General features: G+C 38.2%; 1 protein-coding gene across 1 annotated transcript in view; it reads right to left on the minus strand.

The window, feature by feature from the left end:
- The window catches only part of ABCA13 (ATP binding cassette subfamily A member 13), a 527,556-nt gene that overhangs the window by 343,259 nt on the left and 160,439 nt on the right, over positions 1-23,858 (minus strand). The window contains 3 exon segments of the mRNA XM_023724448.1: positions 18,185-18,324; positions 21,940-22,117; positions 23,066-23,230. Of these exon segments, the coding sequence (XP_023580216.1) occupies positions 18,185-18,324; positions 21,940-22,117; positions 23,066-23,230 (483 nt within the window).

Consider the following 23,858-nt stretch of genomic DNA (forward strand, 5'->3'; position numbering starts at 1 on the left):
GCTGACAATAATTATGAATATGTTAAAGTATCCTAATTATAAGATTTTCAGATCTGTCTTAGTCATCTAGTGCTACTATAACAGAAATACCACAAGTGGATGGCTTTAACAAAGAGAAGTTCATTTCCTCACAGTAAGGCAAGCTAAAAGTCCAAATTCAGGGCGTCAGCTCCAGGGGAAGGCTTTCTTTCTCTGTTGGCCTTCTCTTCAATCTTCCCACAGACTAGGAGCATCTCCACTCAGGGATCCCAGGTCCAAAGGACGCGCTCTGCTCCTGGCACTGATTTTTCGGTGGAATGACGTCCCCAACTCTCTGCTTGCCTCCATTTCCTTTTATCTCTTGTAAGATAAAAGGTGGTGCAGGCCACACTGCAGGGAAACTCCTTTACATTGGATCAGGGATGTGACTTTAGTAAGGGTGTTACAATCCCATCCTAATCTTCTTTAACGTAAAATTACAACTCAAAATGAAGGACAATCACACAAGACTGGGAATCATGGCCTAACCAAGTTGACACCTATTTTGGGGGGACACAATTCAATCTATGACAAGATCCATTTAATTCTTTTATTCAACAAATACTTACTGAGGCGCTATGAGCAGGCTCAGGTATTGATGCTAAAAATACAGCTCTGAATAAAATCAATTACAGTCATTAATTAGGATAAATTAGGATATTTTAACCTATTCAAGTTAATATTACATTAATAATTAAGATTACAATTTATGGTGGGGACTAACTGTCAAAGCCCACTGTACATTTATAATGAATCAAAAACAAAAATAAATGTTTTAAATCAATCAAAAACAAAATATTGGTAAGTATTAATAGCATATAAAGTCAAATTCATGGAGGAAAAAAAATGGAACAAAGATCATTTTATCCTAAAAAAATAAATAATTCATTCTCAACAAAATTCTAGCCAATAGAATTCAGCATCATATCAAAAAAATAATACACCAAGACCAAGTGTTATTCATACCAGGTATGCAAGGATAGCTCAACATTAGAAAATCAATCAATGTAATCCACCACATAAATTAAATAAAAGAATCACATGAACGTCTCAATCAAAGCATAAAAAGCATTCAACGAAGTCCAACACTCATTCCTGATAAAACTCTTAATACAAAAGATATAGAAGGGAAATTCCTCAACATAATAAAGGGCATCTATATAAAACCAACAGCCAACATCATTCTTAATGGAGAGAGGCTGATAACATTCCCCTTGTGAACAGAAACAAGACAAGGATGCCCTTTATCACCCCTCCTATTTAACATTGTGCTGGATGTCCTAGCTAGAGAAATAAGGCAAGAAGAACAAATAAAGGGCACCCAAATTGATAATGAAGTAAAACTGTGCCTATTTGCAGATGATATGATACTATACACAGAAAACCCAAAAGACTCCACAAGAAAACTACTGGAACTAATAGAAACATTAAACAGAGCAGCAGGATACAACATAAACATACAAAAATCAGTTGGATTCCTATACACCAAGAAAGAGAACCATAAAAATGAAATCAGGAAAATAATACCATCTATAATTAAAAAAAAAAAACAAAACATTGCCGTCAAATCAATTCCGACCCATACTGACCCTATAGGACAGAGTAGAACTGCTCCATAGAGTTTCCAAGGAGCGCCCAGTGGATTCAAACTGCCAATCTTTTGGTTAGCAGCCATAGCACTTAACCACTAAGCCACCAGGGTTTCTCAATTTATAATAGCCCCTAATAAATAAAATACTTAGGAATAAATCTAACCAGGAATGTAAAAGACCTACACAAAGACAACCACAAAACACTACCACAAGAAACCAAAAGAGATCTACATAAAGGGAAAAACATACAATGCTCATAGATAGGTAGAATCAACATTGTGCAAATGTCAATTCTACCCAAAGCAATCTACAAATACAATGCAATCCCAATCCAAATGCCAACAGCATTCTTTAAAGAGATGGAAAAACTAATCATTAACTTTACATGAAAAAGGAAGAGACCCCGGATAAGTAAAGCACCATTGAAGAAGAGGAATAAAGTAGGAGGACTCGCACTACCTGACCTCAGAACCTACTATACAGCTACAATAGTCAAAACAGCTTGGTATTGGTACAATGACAGATACACTGACCAATGAAACAGAATTGAGAACCCAGATGTAAATCCATCCACCTACGGCCACCTGATCTTCAACAAGGGCCCAAAGTCCATCAAACAGGGAAAAGTCAGTCTTTTAAACAAATAGTGCTGGCAAAACTGTCTGTCCATCTGCAAAAAAATGAAACAGGACCCATACCTCACACCATACACAAAAATTAATTCAAAATGGATCAAAGACCTAAATATAAAACCAAAAACTATAAAGATCACAGAAGAAAAAATCGGATCAGTGTTAGAGATTCCAATAAATGGCAATAACAGGATAACAACACACATTAACATAACTAACAACACACAAACTTCAGAAGATAAGCTAGATAACTTGGATCTTCTAAAAATTAAACATTTATGCTCATCAAAAGACTTCACCAAAAGAGTAAAAAGTGAACCTACAGACTGGGAAAAAATTTTTGGCTATTAGAAATCTTACAAAGGTCCAATCTCTAAACTCTACAGGAAAATCCAACATCTCTACAACAAAAAGACAAGTAATCCAGTTAAAAAATAGGCAAACTAAATGAACAGACATTTCACCAAAGAAGACATTCAAGCAGCTAACAGACACATGAGGAAATGCTAGCGATCACTAGCCATTAGAGAAATGCAAATCAAAACCACAGTGAGATACCATCTCACCTCAGAATCACTGGCATGAATCAAAAAAACAGAAAATAACAAATGTTGGAGAGGCTGCATGGAGATTGAAACTCTTACAAACTGCTGGTGGGACCGCAAAATGGTACAACCATTCTGGAAAATGATATGGCGCTTCCTTAGAAAGCTAGAAGTAGAAATACCATATGATTCAGCAATCCTACTCCTAGGAATGTATCCTAGAGAAATAAGAGCCACCACATGAACAGATGTATGTTCACTGCAGCATTGTTCACAACAGCAATAAGATGGAAACTACCTCGATGCCCATCAACAGATGAATGGATAAACAAACTATGGTACATACACACAGTAGAGTACTACGCAACAATAAAGAATAATGATGAATCTGTGAAGCATCTCACAACGTGGATGAATCTGGAGGGCATTACGCTGAGTGAAATAAGTCAATCACAAAAGGACAAATACTGTATGAGACCACTACTATGAAAACTCAGAAAAGGTTTACACACAAAAAGAAACAATATTTGATGTTTAAGAGGGAGGGGAGAAGTGGGGATGGAAAAACACTAAATAGACAATAGATAAGTGGTAACTTTGGTGAAGGGTAAGAAAGTACACAATACTAGGGAAGCCAGTACAATTTGTCAAATAAAAAGAAATATAAAAAAATAAAATAAAAATAAATAAATAATTCACTATTCATAATATCTAATATTTATGCACCAAGTAACATTATTAAAATACATGAAATAAATATTGTTAGAAATAAGGAAATAATTTGATAAGAACTGAGTAGTAGTAGTAGATAAGGTAGAGAATAAAAGTAGTACACAAGAGCCCTTGGTTTTAACCCTGGCTCTGCCACTTACTTGCTATATATTCTTGATCCAATTTACTTAACCTCTCCAATTCAGACTCATCAAGAAAAGTGGGGGTGGAGTTTGTAAGTATTAAGATAAATTAATATTCAAATGTTTTGGCATCATGTCTGGCACATAGCAAATGCTCAGTAAATGCAAGCTATGTTGGTCAAAAATATATAGAGATTTAGAGAGTTTCAGTAACATTATTAATGCAATCAATTTAGAAGTTCAGTAACAAATTTTATGTATATATATATATAATCTATTTGTAAATTTTGAAATATAAAATTTTTAATATATATAAAATTTTAAAATAAATATATGTAACCTCCAATTATTATAACAAACTTGAATAAGTTAAAATATCTTTTTTAAGTGCTAAAGAAAAAAATTTAAAAACTAATAATATGCTACACCTCTGCCATTGAGTAGATTTTGACTTACTATGAGAGGCTTATTGAGAATAGTAGAAGTTGCCCCTATAGGGTTTCCAAGGCTGTAAATCTTTAAGGAGGCAGATTGCCATCGTTCACCCACAGAGTGGCTGGAAGGTTCAAACCGCTGACCTTTTGGTTAGCATTTTAGCGCTTTGATCACTAGGCCAATAATGCACAAGGTCACAAAAAATTTCTAGTAAAACCCATAAAAATATAAAGTGTGAATTTATGTTATGTCATTAGAAATTCTTAACAAAATTTTATGTAAACACTTTTGAAATCTAATAAGTTAAACTTTTAAAGTTTATTTTAAATTACTCTCGGATTACAGGAAATATTCAGGAAATGATTATTTAGGAAATATAATAATAAAATGACACTAGACACCAAAATATATTGGGTAGAACCAAAATTTAGATTCAAATATCTTTGTTATTAAATAAAAGTAAAAATCAACCAAGAATCCACTAACTATATCAATATAATAACAATACAGTATATCAAAGGAAAGCGGAAAGAAAGTAATGAGAAATTTTAAAATAAATATTTTGGAACCCACACATCTGTGGTGAACTGACTTTTTACAAGGGTGCTAAGTCCATTCAATGAGGAAAGAAGAACCTCTTTAATAAATACCACAAACCCAACCCATTGCTGTCAAGTAGATTCTGACTCATAGCGATCCCATAGGACAGAGCAGAACAGCCGTAGGGTTTCTGATGAGTGGCTGGTAGATTCGTACTACCGACCTTTTGGCTAGCAGCCATAGCTCTTAACCACTGTCCACCAAGATTCCCTTCAATAAACAGTGTTGGGAAAACTGTATTTCCACACAAAGAAAAATGAAACAGAATCCATGGCTCACACAATATACAAAAACAAATTCAAAATGTGTAAACTAAAACCACGAAATTCTTAGGAGAAAATGCAGGGTCAATGCTATTGAGTCTTGCTTTTAACAATGGATTATCTAATACAATAACAAAAGCACAAACAGCAAATGATAAAATAAATAAATAGGACCTCATAAAAATTAAAAACTTGTTCATTAAAAGACTTTGTCAAAAAAAAGTGAAAACACAAGCTACCGACTGGGAAAACATCTTCAGAAAACATATATCTGATAATAATGTAGTAACCAAAATATGTATAAAACTTAGGCAATTCAACAATAAAAAGAAAAATAACCCAATCATAAAATAGCAAAGGACTTGAATAGACAATTCACTAAAGAGGACACTCAAATGGCCACCAAACACATGAAAAGATCTTCAGTGCCATTAGCCACAGAGAGATGCAAATCAAAACCTCGATGTGATACCATTTCACTCCCACTAAAATGGCTAAGATTAAAAAAAAAAAAAAAAAAAACAGAAGATAAATGTTGGCAAGATGTGGGGAAATTGAAACTCTTATCTCTTGCTGGTGGGAGTGCAAAATGATACAACCATTGTTAAAAACAGTGTAGCAATTCCTCAAAAGAACGAAAAATAGAACTACCACATGACCCAAGAATTCCACTCCTATGTACAGACCAAAAAGACTTGAAAACAGAGACTTGTACACCAGTGTTCACTGCAACACTACTCACAATAGCCAAAAGTTGGAAACAACCTAAATGCCCATCAACAGAGAAATGGATAAACATAATATGGAAAACAGATACAAGGGAATACTACTCAGCCAGTAGGAGAAATGAAGTCTTGATACATGCTACTATGTGGATAGAGCTTGAAGACATTATGCTGAGTGAAATGAGTCAATTACAAAAGGGCAAATATTGTGTGACATCACTTATATAAAAAGACAAGAAAAAGCAAATGTATAGAGAACAAAGTTTATTAGTGATTACCAGGAGTGGGAGGGAAGGGGCAAAGGGGTGGGGATTGTTGCTTATGGAGTATTAAGTTTCATCTTGCAGTGATGGAAAAATTGCAATGATTAAGGGTAGAGTTGTACAGCCGATTACTGAAGTACTGCCAGTTTATAAAAAGGTGAATTAGAAAAGTTGTGTAATAGATACACCGACAACAACAACCAAAAAAAGAAAAACTAGCTGCTGAGGCTGCTTAAGTACAAACACCTCATGGGATTTAGTTCCTCGGTTTGCAGGTTTAGGTTTGTTTTTGCTGTGTACATTCTCAAATGCTTAAATGGGACATCCAACATAATTGGCCTAATAACATGTTTAGTACTTCTGTTCTACCTTCTAGTTCATTTCACAGTACTTGGGGTCTTAAAAGCTTGCAAGCAACCATCCAACGCACAATTGGTCTCTATTCGCCTGGAGCAACAGAGGAAAAAGAAGAGTCAGGAACAGGAGGCAGAAATGGAATGTGTGGCTAATTGCCTCCATGAACAAATGTCTCCTTTGCCATGAGACCAGAAGAACTAGATGGTGCCCAGCTACCATTACTGAACATTTTGATCAAGATTCTATAGAAGAATCCTGATCAAAAGGGAGGAAATGTAGAACATAATTTCAAATTCTTATGGAATCCAGGTTTTCAGGAGCAATGGAGGCTGGAGGAACTTCTGAAAATTTGCTGTGAGATAATCTTTAAACCTTAAGCCAAAAATGTCTCTTGAAGTCTTCTTAAAACCAAACAATAGTTGAGCTTAACTGGTAAAGAATGTCTGCCTTGAGCGCTTTGCCCTTTTAAGATCTGTCTACATGGAATAAAATTGACAACAGTTACTTGAGTAAGATTAGATAGGAACCATAGGGAGCAGTGAGTTTATGTTAATGGGGGAGGAACAACTCAGAAAAGGAGGATGAGAATGGTTGCACAATTCCGAGACTGTAATCAATATCACTGAATTGTACATGTAGAAACTGTTGGTGTATGTTTTTGCTGTGTACATTCTCAACAATAACAACAAAATAAATCATATTAATAAATAAATAATTCAGAAGAAAATTAAAAACTGATTAGTACATGAACAATGTCTTTAATATAAACAACAAAATATGCAAATCTAGGCTAAGTCTAATTTTAAAAGCATTTAATACTAAAATATTATAAAACATTTAAGTATTATTCAATATTTAATATTAATCAAATACTCGAAATATTAGACCATTAATAATTAGATAATAAATTAAACATCCTTTAATAATATTAGGAGGCCAAGCTAGGAGATGTGCATATCCCTATAACATGTACAGAACAATGTTTTTAAGTAAGAAAATTCCATCTTTAGCATCTTAGATTTTTGAATCTCAAAGAAATGTATTTTTTAAGAGAAAATTAAAAATTACTATCAAGATGTAAAAAACTCAAATACACTAACAAAATGTTTGGTCTGTCTTCTAAAGAGGTCCAGAAACAATCACCAATAGCAATGAGTTCCCTAGCATCAAGATTGTGATCTTCAAATACTATTTTCCATTAAAAGAAACCTGAACTTTTTGGAAAAGTGGCTGATTCCCGTCCTGAAATAAGAAATACACAACATGAGCCAGGAGGATCTTCACTTGACTACCGGAGTTATGTCAAAAGGACATAGAAAAGAAGACTTGTCTGGACAAGATATCATAAACTAATTTCTCCCTGCTTTTCCCCACTTAATACACCCATAACCCCTAGAAATAATGCAAGAGGTCCATCAAAGATAACTCTGAAAGATGGAAGGAGGAGAGCAAACTGATTCAGATCCCATGACTACAGGACTAACATAGCAGCAGGTGTCTTATAACCCCCAACCCCAAAAGAAGAAGGTGACCCAGGCCCAGCATTTCTCAATCAACAACCTAGCAACAGAAGGCAATCCAGGTAGTCTTACACCCCCCACCCGCCACCCTACCCCAATAGGACACCAGGCAGGCCTGGCAACACCAGCAAGGGGGATCAACTGGGAAATTTGCTGATAAGACGCAGCCAGGGTTTCCCTCCATCACCTAGAAATCCTGCCAGCCCAGACGGTACCAGCAAGGGCAATCCCACCACAAGCTAAGCACCCAGCCCAGGAAGTCTCTTTGTCTCCATGGGCCTGACAGTCTCCTCCCCTACCCAGACACACTCAACAGCTCTAGCAAGGGGGGTCCTGCCACAAGGGACATAGCCTGGGAAGTTTCTATGGCCCTGTGGGCCTGACTGGTTCCTCCCTCACTCAGAGACACCAGATGGTCAGGAGCACTGGAAGGGGTCTTCCATCATAACAAGTGACCTGGCCAGAGAAACACTCCCATTTCCACCTTGCCATGGATAACCCTGTCACAACAACGCAGGGCTGGAAAGCCCTCCCCTTCTTCACTGTGCCTGATATTCCTCTCCCTCATATACAGGCAGCAGGCAGTAGGCTGGATAAACTCCATCCATCCCCTCAGGCAGCACCAAAGGGACAAGTGGGAGCCCCTGCAGAACTAGATAAACCAAAATCAAAAAAATCAAACCCGTTGCCATCAAGTCAAGTCCAACTCATAGCAACCTTATAGGACAGAGTAGAACTGCCCCATAGGGTTTCCAAGGAGTGCCTGGTGGATTCAAACTGCTGACCTTTTGGTTAGCAGCCATAGCTCTTAACCACTACACCACCAGGGTTTCCAGATAAACTAAGAAGACCAAAATAACACTACAAAGGCTCTAAATATTAAACTGTCATTAGAACCACAGCTCACAAAAGTAGACCAAAAACCTGTGCTAAACCTAGCCAGGGTGACTGCCTGCTAAAATAAAAGATTTAAATAGGACACAGAGTCTCTTAAGATAATAAACAAAATACCCAGGGTATAATTGGAAATCACCTAGCATACAAAGAATCATAAAATTTCTTATCACAACTTAAATAAGAAAAGATAATCAACTGATGCCAATATTGAGATAAATCAGAGGTTGGAATTATCTGGCAAGGATTTTAAATTAGACATCATAAAAATGCTTTAACAAGCAATTACAAATTCTCTTGATACAAATGTAGAAAAGAGATAATCTCAACAAAGAAATAGAAGTCAAAAAAAAAAAAAGAATCAAATGAAACTCTAGAACTGAAAAATATATTAACAGAAATATTACCAAGCTCTCTGAAGGGGATCAATAGTAGAATGGAGATGACAGAGGAGAGAATCAATGAACTTGAGGACAAATCAACAGAATTAATCCAAAGCTGAATAACAGTCAGTAGATTGGGAAAAAAAAAAAAAAATGAACAGAGTCACAGGGAGCTGTAGACCAATATTAAAAGAGTCAAGATTTGTATCAATTGAGTACCAGAGGAGAGGAGACAGAAAGTAGATTTGAGAGGATTTAGAGAAATTTTGTTGTTAGGTGCCATTGTGTCGGTTGTGACTCAAGTGAAGTTATGCATAACTGAATGAAACGTCTCTCAGTAAGGCAGGAACAAACCTCAAAGAGGGAATACTCCCTCTCCCCCGAGGAAATTAAAAAGTCAAAGACTTCCTGGGCTTTTATTATATATACATTTGTTGTTGTTGTTTTGCTCCATGTACCAAATTTCAAGTGTTCTAAGGGGTTTTGTAAAAAAGGCTCTCCTTGTTCTACTCTTTCCCCCAGGTAGCCAGTTCCAAACCCAGGGGAAACAGCTACCAGCTTCTTATGCAGCCTTTTTGAGACAGTCTACCTATTTACAAAAGCAGGTGAACGTGCTTCGTATGCTTGTATTTTTTTTTCTTCATTCATACTACTCACATTCTTCTGCGACTTGTCTGAAATTCATTTAGCAGTAAATCTAGATTAATATGCTGAATATTTTCATTTCATGGATATACTCAAATTTATTCAACCAATCTCCTATTGATGGCCTGGTTGTTTCCCATCCCTTGTGGGGACAAACAATGACAAAATAAACACCCTTGTTTTCACATGTGAACGTATGTTTTTGTCATTTTGATAGGTATTTTTAACATGGCCTTATAGACATTATACCAATATACTCCCAGCAGCAGTTACGAGAGTGCTTATCTCCCAATACCCTCAACTAGCATAAGATGTTGTCAAATTTGGGGCCTTCACCGTTCTGATATTTGAAGGAAAAAGCATCTCGTTGTTCGGACTTAATTTTGCTTATTATGAAAAAGTTTGAGTATCCTTTCACACATTTAAGAGACATCTTGGTTTTATTTGTCCTTTTTTGTGAGCTTTATATATTTTATTAATTTTTCTAAAGTGTCACTGGCTTTTTTCAGATTAATTAATTATAGTTTTGGCAAATACAATCCCATTCCCAAGTGGATAGGATCTATTGTGAGGTAATTCAGGGTCAGAGAGGAAGAGGAAGAAGTAGGCATAGTAACCCACTGGGGCATGCCCTGTGAAGATGAGGGGACCCATGGCTCCAGTCCCATCACCTCTTGTGGGCATTGTTTTACTTCTGTCTTCCTCTCTAGGTGGACAATCACTGTCCAGAGTCAAAAAAAAAAGTTGACAGCATTTTTATGCGCCGTCAGCCCATAATGTGCCTCCACCTTGTGGCCAGGAGGAGACCAAGAGGGGTCTTGCATCAAAGGACACGGATTTGAGTGTTAGCATAGCTGCTAACTTGCTGGGAGACCCTGAGCTAGTGTGCTCGGCTATCTAAGCTTTGGGGGCCTTCCTTGTAAAGAAGATATGGCAATAACACCACCCTCTTGTTGAGTATGATCATTTACTTGTTTTGTGCCTTCTGTGTCATGGCTGTTAACATTAACCTGTTGAATTGAATTTGACAGAGAGAATAATGGGAATACACAGACATCCAAAGTCTATAAAAGAGTAAGATCCATGCCCACCTCAGGTGCTGGGTATTATCTAGTTTCAGAGAAACAAGTACATTCATGGTCTTACTGATACTGCTTTCTGAGAGAAATGCTGTTTTACAGGGGATTATATCAAGCAAGTCTATTCATAAAATGTAATTACTTCTCTTCTGGGCAAGTTGCTGAGCTTTGTAAAATGTTCTATGTCAGACATTTTCACCTACCTGAAAGCCTTGCTCCAGGCTGAACTGCTGAAGACCTGCTCCCCAATCACTAATCAGATGTCTACCTTTAAAAAGCTGATTGCTATGAATTCCATTCCTCCTGCAGGACTGGCTCCCCTGGCACAACTTCTCCCTGCCTGCAGGTCTGTACAGTTTCCTTCACACACTGCTTTGTACATATTAACCAGTCCTAAGAGCAAAGCCCGTGCTCCCCCAGGAAGCACCAGCTGCATATATACACTCTGATCTTGGGCAGCTTCCACTTTGCTGACATTTTTGTCATCTTTAATAAGCATCATAACGCCAAGCATTTTCATTTCTATTCAAGTTACTTAATCATCAGGCTTTATGTACTAAATTTCATTCCATTTAATGATAAAAATAACAATAGCCTTGTGTTCCGTATGACTTAATCTTCATCCCTCCCAAAGGTGCCTGGTTGAAGGCCATCCGAGTTCTGAGGATGGGTGAAAATGCCAGGCATTGCTACACAAAGCCATAAGAAATGTGGTAAATTGTGTTTAATTAGGTACACGAGTATTCCAACCTCATGATAGTGAAAGAAACTAGGGTACAGAATCCTTACTATTTGGTAACCTAGACTATAAATATGTCCCAATTGAAAGAACCCTGATTGTAGAGCCAAACAAACTCTGATTAGAACCATGGGCTTCCATTTATCAGCTCATAAATTTGGGAACATAAATCTCCCCAATCCTTGCAATTTTTCATCTAAACAGAGTCTAATAATCCCTATTCAACTGGGTTCTTGTGAGAAGTAAATGAGAAAGCATATGAAAAAATGCCCATGATGGTGCTTCAAACCTAGTAGAACTAAGTGCTCAATAAATGGTAGTTCAATCTATGTGCATTTGAGACAATGAGATTGCTAATGTAAGTGTGAGTTCCAGAACTATGATCACTTGAAAAACTCTCCATCTGGCCTCCTCTCTTGCTCCCAGATCCAATCAGAATCCACTAACCTAAGAGGAAAAACTGAAGGCCAGTTTCTCCATCATAATCTGATATTCCAATTCCAAAGCTTGAGGCCAGCCCCTTCTGTACGGAAGCAGTGTTTCCCTATCCACTCTACCATTGAGTCTCTGTGTGTCCTTCACATCATGATAAGTTCCTCTGGGGGCAGACACTGAGTTTTATTCACATGTGAATTGCTACTTAAGGAATACAGTGAAATGTAACAGAAAAAATAAATAAATAAAACATCAGGTCCAGCAGACATGGGTCCAAATGCCATCTCTGCCACCCACTGAGAGACCCTGACAAGGTCACTTACCACTAAGACTCAGTTTCTGCATCTGCAAAATGAGTACAACAATTGCCAATTCCTATGGTAGGCATGAGGTACAGATGAGGCTCCTAACTTAAATGATCTCTTAGCAGTGTCAGGATCAGAATAGGTAATTCTTTTCCCCAATATCTCTCCTTCGAGCTCTACATATGTTTGATAAATTAAAACTTACATTTAAGAATTGATGAGCTTTATATCTCAGCACCATCATTGCCCTAAAATGAAGAAACTAACATAGACTGTCTGTGATAGTTATCAAATTATCACCTCTTAACTCCAAATTCACCTTTTATGGCCTGCTCTGCAATAGTGGAGCTGGCCGCGGTAGATGATTTCTGTTGCCAGCTGGCACAATGTTAAGCTTTGTCAGTAGGGAGCACTGGAGGGAGACTGGAGAAGGAAGGACTTTTTCTTCCTCATTGCAGAGTGCTGTTTCTGACGGACGTCAGCAGAGCAAGATCCTGGCTGCCACAGCACCCAGCTTCTCTAATGCTCGTCCCGGGCAACACACACAGCCCCTTTCCAGGGAAACTTCTCTCAGCTCCCAAGAGAGTGGTATCCCAGGGAATGCTGCTGACATGGCACCTCTCCACAGATGGCTTCCCCAGGCATGCCTTTGTGCAGCTTTGCAAAGAGTTGTTAGGTGCACAACTTCTCCTGGCACAGAACAGCTCAGACACCTTGGCTAAGGACCTAGGCATATGGAAACTTCTGGATCCTTTCCACACCATGCAGGAGCTAAGGAGAGCTCAGATGCGCTAATTCAGATGTTCTCCCTTCCCTAACCACTCTGCTGGGGCCACCACATTGACTCAGGGACTGCATGCACAGTGACTGCCTCCCAGAGACACACATAGGAGAGGGGGCCAAGTCCCCTCCACCCCTGCCCTGCTTCTTGTCAGCAAAAACTTCCTTTACACCAGGGTTTTGCAACCTTGATATTTTGGGTCACATAATTCTTGGTTGTGGGGACTGTCCTGTGCTACAGAGTTCAACAGCATCACTGACCTCTACTCACTAAACAACAGTAGTTCCCACCCACTTGTGACAACCAAAAATGTCTCCAGATATTGCCACATGTCCTCTGGTGGCCAAAATCACCCCCTATCCCCCAAGGACTGAGGATCATTGATCTCTACCACCTCTTCCTCCTCACTTTCCTGAGGCAACAATGGCAGAATGCCTTTCTAGAAATAGGCTTTATAGGGGAGAGGATTCAAAACTACATTAGTTTACTATTTTCTAAATATTATCTTTAATATTTCTTTTTCCAAGCCTCCTAAAAGCACTACAAGATAGCTGTTATTAGCCCAGTTTTACAAACGAGGAATCAGAGCAAGACAGTTCAAACAACTTGCCCAGAGGGAGAGACCAGGTTAAAATGAGATAGGTCTGGTTTCAATAGGCTTGCACCTTCCATATGGAACTAAAACAAAACCTACTTTATGCAGTAGGTTAATAGAACATGGACAAGGTAATTGTCTGATGATTCTTCCTATAATACCATTTCTAGGGTGTTATTTATTCTTGGGAATGCATTTTAATTCTTTTGTCTCTTTTTACTTTATAATCTCTCTGAAATCTCATATTGCTCTTCATTCTTCCATCAGCCTGGGCCCAAAACCAAAATCAATTTTGACCTATAAAATAAAAAGAGCATACTCATTTATTGTAATCTCTTGAATAATAGTATGGTAATACTATCAACTACTTCACAGATATTGATTCTGACACCCTCAGAATCTGAATTAAGTTACTTCCTAGAAATTTTAGTCATCATAGCTTTCGGGTAATAGAAGCACTCCATCAAGTGCCATCTTCGCAGCTGACAGAGGTGAGCACAGCTCCGTGGAGTGTGAATGTGAGAATTCTCTGCCACAGTAACTGTCAACTCAGAGGTGCGGGGACACACCCCCCTGGGGAAGGTATACAGCAGAGCCCATTCAGGGGAAGAGCTTGATAAGGGCCCCCAAGTGCTTCTAATGTGTTACCCATGAAGAGCAGTCCCCCAAAGGCAGGCTGCTGGCCCTGTCCATCTCTGGATCAGGGCAATTTTACACGGGAAAGGGACAGTATTATGGATTGAATTCTGCCCACCAAAAATGTATGTCAACTTGCCTAGGCCATGATTCTTAGTATTGTGTAGTTATCTGCCATTTGGTGATCTGATGGAATAAGCCTATGTGTTGTAAATCCGAACCTCTATGCTGTTAATATGGCAGGATTAGAGGCAGTTATGTTAATGAGTCAGGACTCGATCTACAGGATTAGGTTGCATCTTGAGTCCATCTCTTTTGAGATATAAAAGAGAGAATCGAGCAGAGAGGAGAGGGACCTCATGCTACCAAGCAAGAAGAGCCAGGAGCAGAGCGGTTCCTTTGGACCTGGGGTCCCTGCACTGAAAAGCTCCTAGATCAAAGGAAAATTGATGAAAAGGACCTCACCACAGAGCTGACAGAGAGAGAAAGTCTTTATCTGGACCTGGTGCCCCGAACTTGGACTTCTGGTCTCCTAAACTGTGAGAGAATAAATTTCTGTTTGTTAAAGCCAAAACAAAAAAAAAAAAAGAGCAGTCCCCCAAAGGGCTGAAAATAATGTATCTATGTTAAGCACAGTCCTATTCTAACACACGTGGGGTCTCCAAGAGTTGGAATCAATTCATGAGTCACAACTGGGTTATTTTGGTTTTGTTTTTATTTTATGCCAAGCTTTTCATTTTACTGATAAAGAAAAAAGAATCCCTTAAAGGAAAAGTGTTATGCCCAAGGTCACACAGATAGTTAGAAAAGGTGAAGACCAAAATCCAGCTTTTCTAAGATACATGCATGGTACTTATCACAACAGCATGTTTCATGCTGCCACCCTCTGTATTATGGTTGGACTATGTGAAATTGCCAATTTTTAACCTACAGAAATGACAATTTCGTATGGTCCCTCCTAATAGGAAGTAATGAAGAGAATAAGATTAAGTAATAAATAGTTTATAACACTGGTCACTCTACCATTGCAGACAATATTGCTTTAGATCACACAATGGGGAAGTTTCAAGTGTCTTGAGTTGTGTGGGACATTAGTTCATGCACCTAATGACTAGACTCAATTTTTATAAAACTAAATAGCCGTGACTGACTGCTGGAATAACTCATCTCCACTAAAATATCATGCAGTTAGCTTTGTAAGTACAAAATCAAGACACCTACATGAAAAGTCACTAGCCATATCGAACAAGTAAAAAAAGATACCAACACAGATTACTGCCTATAAAACCCAGAAAGGGTCTAAGTAAGAACCAGCAAAATTTTTGGTGACTCTTCCAAATTCTCATCCTTCTCAGAAGGCCCAGCTGGCCCCCTCTTCTACCCTCCCCTCTGTCCAGGCTGACCTCCCGCCCTCCTCCTGACAGAGGCCCACATACCACCTCCTTCCTAACAGTTTTTCCAGGTCTTTTTTACCAGGGAGACTAGTTGCTCCCCTCTCTGTGCCCCTGCCACAGTTGAGCATATCTCTTGTCATATTATATCTAATTATTTTTGCAGATGTCTGTCTTCTCTTCCCCTACTGGAGGATGACCCCTTCAAAAGCAGACTATCATACTTCTTTTTGTATCACAGAATACAGCACAGTATGTAACAATAAAAAAAAAAAAAAGTATTGCCTATTTAAGAATCTGAATTTAAAATAAAACTAAAATACAGAGCCATTTTCTATAAAATTTCAAAAACATATATGGGCCTTAAAAGCTGAATACATTAAAGAAATCTGAGTAATATTGGATTTGGCTCCAAAGCTTGGTGATCCAGGACCTGGCCAAGGGCCTCTCCCAAGCACAGCCTTGCAAGCACAGCAATGGGGCAGAGACCCCATCCAAACAGAAAAGCCAACTCCTGGCATATACCTAGATCAACGTTACTTCATTGTGAGAGCCCAAACTTTTGGCAAATACCCCTCCAAAATGACACCTTCAAAATCTAAAAAAAAAAAGGAGGGGTATTAAATACCATTGAGAATACACTGAGGCAAATGCAGCCCCCAAGCTCTGCCACAAGGGGGGCAAGCAAGCCCACGGGCTGTGACCAATGAGACCTCACAGAGCAGGGGGTTGAGGAGGCATAGCCTGTAAAAGCTAGTTTGATCCAAAATGCTTTACTCAGAAAGTTAAAGATAAAACTACCACTGGGTTACCAGCGCTCCTAAAATTACCACATGTCCCAGCAATTGCACTATTAAGTAAATAGGTATATACTCCAAAGAATTGAAAGCAGTAACACAAACAGAAGCCTGTACACCAATGTTCACCGCATAGCTATTCACAGTAGTCAAAAGATGGAAACAACCCAAGTGTCCATCAACAAATGAACAGATAAAAAAATGTGATACATATGTACCGTGGAATATTACTTGGTTATAAAGAGAAATGAAGTCCTAATACATGCTACCACACGGATGGACCTTGAAAACACCATGATGAGTGAAATAAGTCAGACACAGACAAATATTCTACGATCCCACTAATATGAAATATCTAGACTAAGCAAACGTATAGAAACAGAAAGTAGATTGGAGTTTACCAGGTGTGGGAGGGACAGGGAAAGAAGGAGTCTTTGATTGGGGGTACTGAGTTTCTGTCTGGGGTGATAGATAGTTCTAGAAATAGATAGTAGTGATGGTTGCACAACATAGTAAATCTCATTAATGTCACTAAATTTTACACTTAGAAGTGGTAAAAATGGTAATTTTTTGTTGTATCTATTCTACCACAATAACTTTCTTAATGCTTTAACTAGTGGTAGGCCCACATGCCACTACAACTTTTAATTTTTTAAGTTGTAAATGCTATTTAAAGCCTAGAAGTTGATCGTTAATAGAACTTCACATCTCCTTTTCTGGGTTTGACAGTAAAAGTCACATCTTCCCAGGTAAGGTGGGTAAAGTGTCACCTTTACAGGTAACCTACAGGCAACAGAGGAATATAAGCTACCATCAGGCAAGAAAACAAAGACCCTCCAAAAATACAACACAATTATTTGAAAAGAAAGTGCAAATATTAATCATAATACATACTGTAGTAACTGATATGAGAAGCTGAACAACATAAAATAGAACAAGGGAAAACAAGCAGAGCCACAGACTCTGTCTTGGCCTTTTAATCTCAGCTTATTCTCAGTCAAGCAAACAAAGCCTCACAGACAATTTGGGAAATAGCACTTTCCAAAATACTATTAATTCAGTGTTTGGATGTACTATGTCTGATTTTTTTTTCATTACCATATGCACCAAGCAAGAACTGGTTAGCATTGGTTCCCTAAAAGTTTTCCTGGAACGTCTTCCCTTTGGATAGCCTGAGACAGTCTTCTCTTCTGCGTAATTGTCCTCAACTTTTAATATTAAAAACAAAAACACAAAAAACTTTGCCATCAAGTCGATTCCGACTCACGGTGACCCCATGTGTTACAGAGTAGAACTGCTCTGTAGGGTTTTCTTCGCTGTGATCTTTATGGGAGTAGATTGCCAGGTCTTTCTTCTGTGGTAGCAGTGGGTGGGTTCAAACAGCCAACCTTTTGGTTAGCAGCCAAATCCAAACCATTTGCACCACCCAAGGGTTTCAACTTTTAATATTAGAGTTTGATACTTTCAATGCACTAGTTGTTCATAAACAATGCCCCTACCTCCAAATTGCCCTCTAAGAGAATGACTCAGCAAATCCAATTTTAACAACAGGAAAAAAACCAAGGCCAAGATGAATGCTAACCACGCAAGAAAAATGTCTGTAATCCAATGCATATAATAATTGCGTTAAATATTTTGAAAGATTTCTTCCCAGTATAGTGCTTCTATGGTCTATTAGATTTTCATTCATTTAAACTTACCTTTTGAATGACTTTATTGATCTGCGGAGTGTTTGGTGTGTACAGTATTTTTCCATGTAATATAGGTTTTAGGAAGGCCCACATCAAAGCACCATTCGGGAACTGTAGGATTTCTTGATAAAGCTTCAAGCAAAATGGTGCTGTCATAATTAAAAAATATATATATACACATATTACTTATGATACAGAATTCCCAAGATAATAGAAAAATTCATTTACATAACCACAATGCCATATTTCTCAAGGAATGGTTGAGATATATCTTTCATGTCAAAACTCTGAACTTGGGCACTGAATTCAGGAATATTCTTCCCGTTGCAGTCTGAACAGCTCTTGTCTCTTAAGAAATTTCAGGATACGGTGTCTACTCCAATCACTCGAAAGAAAGGAAAGCATTGTTAGGGGACCCTAGAGGCTGAACACACCTAATTAACTAGTACTCCATCGGTTATCAGGCCACATCTAGTCACCTCCCCCACTACATCACTCACTTCCTCTAAGTTGTTTTGCAGACCCTCTGCAGAGCCCTGGACGTGTCCAGATTTAACCGGCTCAGAATGGTCAGATGCACAGAACAGACAAAGCTAACCGACAGATGACCCTAGGCCGCCCGCCACGCGTAACACAAGAGAACTAATGTCAAGGAACCAACATCACCAGATATATGTCATTGGCAGTAGCCAAACCCATTTCAAAAGCGAAGAGTCAGTCCGCCACTTCCGGGCCAAGTCTTAGCCCCGTCTCGTAATAAATAATCAATAGAAACTATGGAAACTTTGTGATTCTGCCCACCACCTTCTTCCACCCCTATAGCAATATGTAGAAGTATAAAATGTGATTTCTCACTCAAACTGAGGAACTCAATCTGAGGTCGATACCTCTGTGTTCTCGCTTGCTAGCCTGCAAAATAAACTCTTCCTCTCAAAAACAGCATCTGAGAGATTGTCTTCTTGCATGCTGGGTACAGACCCACTGGTCCGGTTTCAGCCATGACCCTCACATTTTCCAACTAAGTTAACAAGAGTAATGAGTGAAGACATAGATACTTAAAAATGAAAATGATAATAAAAAAAAAATCTGTTTTTAATCTAGAAAATCCTCAATTTAACAGTCACAATACTAAGACCATGATTAGGGTTTTCTTATGCAGTTAGCTTTACGTGTTGCAACTGAATTTTCTCTGCTGCACCTATGCAGAACTATTGAACTCACTACTGCTAACATATTAAATTCCTTGTTTTCACTCAAACAATTAATTTTTGTGGTGCCTGTCATTGTTGTGGGGCTGTTTGGTTTCAATTGAACGTTTATTTGACTAAATTGTCTAAATCAATAGGTACCGTTGAAGGTAGAGACTTCATCACCATAACGATTAATAATAAAATATCTTAAAGTTTTAAGCTTGTAAAGTATGCTTAAGTATAACTAGTTCTTTTATCCCCAAAGAGAACATTTAATATGAAAATATTACCTTAGCTTTGATAGCATAATTCATAATACACAAGGTGTAAAGAGTACTGTTGTAGTAATTTTAACTATTAATTTCATCTTACCACACATTCTCCATTTCAGAAGAAAAAACAATTACATTTATTCAGCAATTGCAATAAAATTTACAGAAATAATCCCCTAAAATATAAATTAAGAGCATGCTTGTACAATGAATTTTAAAGCATTGAGTTATAGAGGCTGCTTTTACTGATATTTTAGCAACTTAGTCTAAATTACCAGCTTCATATCGGCAGTAGCAACTTTGATTTCAGAAAAGACATAATAATATATGTGCACAGAATAAGGAATTTGAAACCAGGAATCCTGACATCTGCCACCTGTGAGCCACGTCATTCAACCTTTTCTGAGCTTCCATCATGACATCTGGAAAATGAGGATACTAATAATTGCCTAATGGTTAGTGTGATAATTATTTGAAATAAAACAAATGAGAGGATCTACAATGTCAGGTCCTCAGTGTTAGCTGAATGGTTGGCAGATGGATGGATGGATGGATGGATGGATGGATGGATGAATAATTTATAACCCTCAAGAATCCCAAATGCAAAAAATTAGAGGAAATAAGGACTAGGGAAAGATACAAAAATCATTAATATGGCAATAGCCTTAATGTGTGTCTGTACTGTCAAATTACACAGAGTATTTGACAGGTATCTTAACTATACATCAGCTGATGAACATGTTGACATGATGCCTCTAAGGTAACTCTGAGGACATTGTTAATCTGGCTCCTCATCCTATACCTCCAACTCTAGATATTCTCATGCTTCTCATCTTCCTTAGTTCCATCACAGGCAAAAAGGATATAAAGACATATCTTGGGTGTGGTAGGCAGAATTCTAAAATGGCCCCCTGGTGTTCACATTTTATTTAATCTCCTCTACTTGTGTGCTAACAGAACCTCTGAATAGGATGGATGTCGCTCTTATGATTAGGTTACATGTCAATGATGAAGGACTTTTGAAGATGTAATTAAGGTTCCTAATGAGTTGATTTGGAGTTATTACAATGGAGATTATCCTGGGTAATACAGACATAATGAAATGAGCACTTTAAAAGAGACTGAAAGCATCAGAGGGATGCTCCTCTTGCCCTTGAATATGATGCCTCCATGAATTCTACAGCTGCAAGGAAATAAATTCTGCCAACAACCCCATGAGCTTAGAGGAGGACACTAACCCTGGCCAACAGCTTGAATGCAGCCTTGGAAGACCCTGAGCAGAGGACCAAGCTAACCAATGCCCAGTCTCTTGATCCATGGAAACTATGAGATAATAAATTTATGTTGTCATTAGCCACTAAGTTTGTGTTAATTTGTTACGCAGCACAGAAAACTAATACACTAGGATAGATTTCTACCAAGCAGTTAATATGCATCATCTCCTTTATACCTCGTAACAACTTTTTTTGGTATAACAACTTTATGAAGTAGCTATTATCATTTCCATTTTATAGAAGGGACTAACATGATTCAGAGAGAGAAAATACGGTGACCAAAGACATACAACTTGTTATTGGAGGGGTTGAATGACCTAAGCTTAAAAACTCTTACTCTTAACCAGCATATTTAATCCGCCTTCCTAATTACAATGCGTTCACTCAAAATGCACTCAACTACTACCCTGAAAGTTGGCAATTCTAACCCAGTCAGCAGCGCCACAGAAAAACATCACCGGCGATCTGCTTCCATAAGATTACGGCCAAGAAAACCCTATGGAGCAGTTCTATTGTGTAACGCAGGGGGTCACCATGAGTCAGAATTGGGTTAAGGTGGGGCAGAGAAATCACATATCAATCGCCTTTCAGTTGCAATTGAGCTGTATGGACAGCAGACTTGTAAGAGGTTGCACACAGCTTCTCTTTGTTATAGGGTATAGCCACTTTGCAAGGGCCAAGGTAGCTCTCCCGGTCTCCCTGCCTGGATCTCTCCCCCTTGCTGGTTAGCCAAAGCTGACAAACAGTCTAGGTTTTCAGATGTGTTAGGCATTTCACACCTAATTCCTTGGTGTCACAGATGAGAGAAGTAGCATGTGCTCAGGGCACTAACGGTTTTCAAAGTCAACAGCCCCTCCAGTTTTTGGTAGCCTTCATAAAAATGAGGGATAAAGGTAAAAGTGGTGGAGGTGGAAGATTCTTTGCCAGTATGTACAAGGCTTCTACACAGACAGACTATTCAGTATAAGGTAGGGCTGATGATCAACGTACAAATTAATCTAAACCAATGTGGATTGCTGTTGTCTTACTTGAATCTTTAGGAATGTTAAATTTTTCCTTGTCACTTTCCAAAAGATCATTGACTCTGGGCAAATCAACAAATGTGTTTGAATTGCTAAAGAAAGATGCTTGCCCTTTGCAAACCATCTTCATCACAGACTGGAAAGAACCAAAGGCTGAACTTCTGGGCTGGCCATTTTGTGAAACCTAAGAACATAAGAAAAAAACACAATTAAATAGTGACAATATAATTCCCTCACCAACTTCTGGAACAGTAGTCCCTCATTTGACTAAACAAACAAGATGTTCAGTCAAATTTCTGCTTTAGATTCTTCTGTCCTTGGTATAATATTCAAATAGCTGCAAAATCTTCCTGGCCAATAAACCTGGTAGAAGAGAAAAATGTCACCTACACTCACAACACACGCACACCAGAATTCTTGTTGCTTGGCCAGTAATAAACTATTAATTCATAATATATCATTCACTCAGACTCATCTATAATTTTAATGTGTGTCTACATTGCCAAATTACCCAGATAAGTGACATCTATTCAAATTACGCATCAGATGACGAACGTGCTGACACACTGCCTCTAAGGTAGCTCAAGGACACTGTGATCTGGCCCCTTGTCCTAAACATCTAACTCCAGATACACCCATGCTCCTCCTCTTCCCCAGTCAGTTCCAGCCCAGGCAAAAAAGATTTCAAGCCATTAACCTAATCCAAATTCGTATTTGTATTTTCAGTGCATGATCTGTAATTTGTAAGCCAATTATTTACATGTAAATAAATGTTGTAATATTTTTTAAAGCATTTACTCCATGAAAGAAGTTAAGCAGCCCCCTGAAATCTCGTTTATACTAATAATTGATTTGATGATTTCTTACTTCGTGGATAATACATGAGGTATCACAACGTCCTAGTTGGTGGAATGTGGATTAACAAATCTATTTCATCTAGTTAATTAGGGAGATGTGAGGCCTTACACTGTCATGCTGTTGCCCCCAGAGACACTAAAAGGTATTTTTGTTCTTAGGTTTTGTTGTCCAATGCAAATTGTAGATGTTAGAAGAGAAATAAAGGCAAAAAGGAGCAAAAACAAAGAAACAGCAAATCTGAATATTTCCCCAAGGGCAAAGATCAAACACATACCTGTTGAAAAGCAGGCATATCTAGCAATGCTGTGACTTTAAATGCTTGAAGAAATTCAGGAAGGTATTCAAGGATGTGTTGGGCTTTGGCAAGGATAGAGCTGAGGCTGGAAACCACATCCAACAGGGAGTTGAGCAAGCTATTTGCTTCAGAAGGTATCAGAGTCTTAAAGGGGATTAAAAAAAAAAAACACAAAATAATCAACACTATTTTTACTCTCACAAGTATTTTCTGAGCGGTGAAAATGTGATTATTTGATTTTATTCTCTTGAACTTCAGAGAAATTCATGTTCTAATATATAAAAATCCTCTTTATTAGAGTATATGTAGCTCAGCGTTTGCTAAAATGTAAACCAAGAACCAATGTGATCTACTGTTGAAATTCAAATCTTTTTCAAAATATTTCTTCATAACTTTGAAGTGTCTGAAGGAGGCATTGGAGAAGAATGCAAAATAAAGCAGCTCTTATATGTAAAACAATTTACATTTATCTACTGCTTCACTGTATTCAAATCTTTCACACATCATTTCAACCCCTCCTTATACCTTTGGGCTGCTAACCAAAAGGTCAGCAGTTCGAACCCACCAGCCACTCCTTGGAAACCACATGGGGCAGTTCTACTCAGTCCTGTTGGAGCGCTATGAGTTGGAATTGACTCGAGGGCAATGAGTTTGGTTTTTTAAATACCATTGGGGTGGGCATTATAATGCCCATTTTATGGATGAGAAAACTGAGTTTCCAAAAGATTGAAGGGCTTCCTCAGTCTCACAGTTAGAAAGGTCCAGAGTTGTG

The sequence above is a fragment of the Trichechus manatus genome, unplaced genomic scaffold (assembly GCF_000243295.1).
Source record: "Trichechus manatus latirostris isolate Lorelei unplaced genomic scaffold, TriManLat1.0 scaffold00247, whole genome shotgun sequence".
In the NCBI taxonomy this organism is placed as follows: domain Eukaryota; kingdom Metazoa; phylum Chordata; class Mammalia; order Sirenia; family Trichechidae; genus Trichechus; species Trichechus manatus.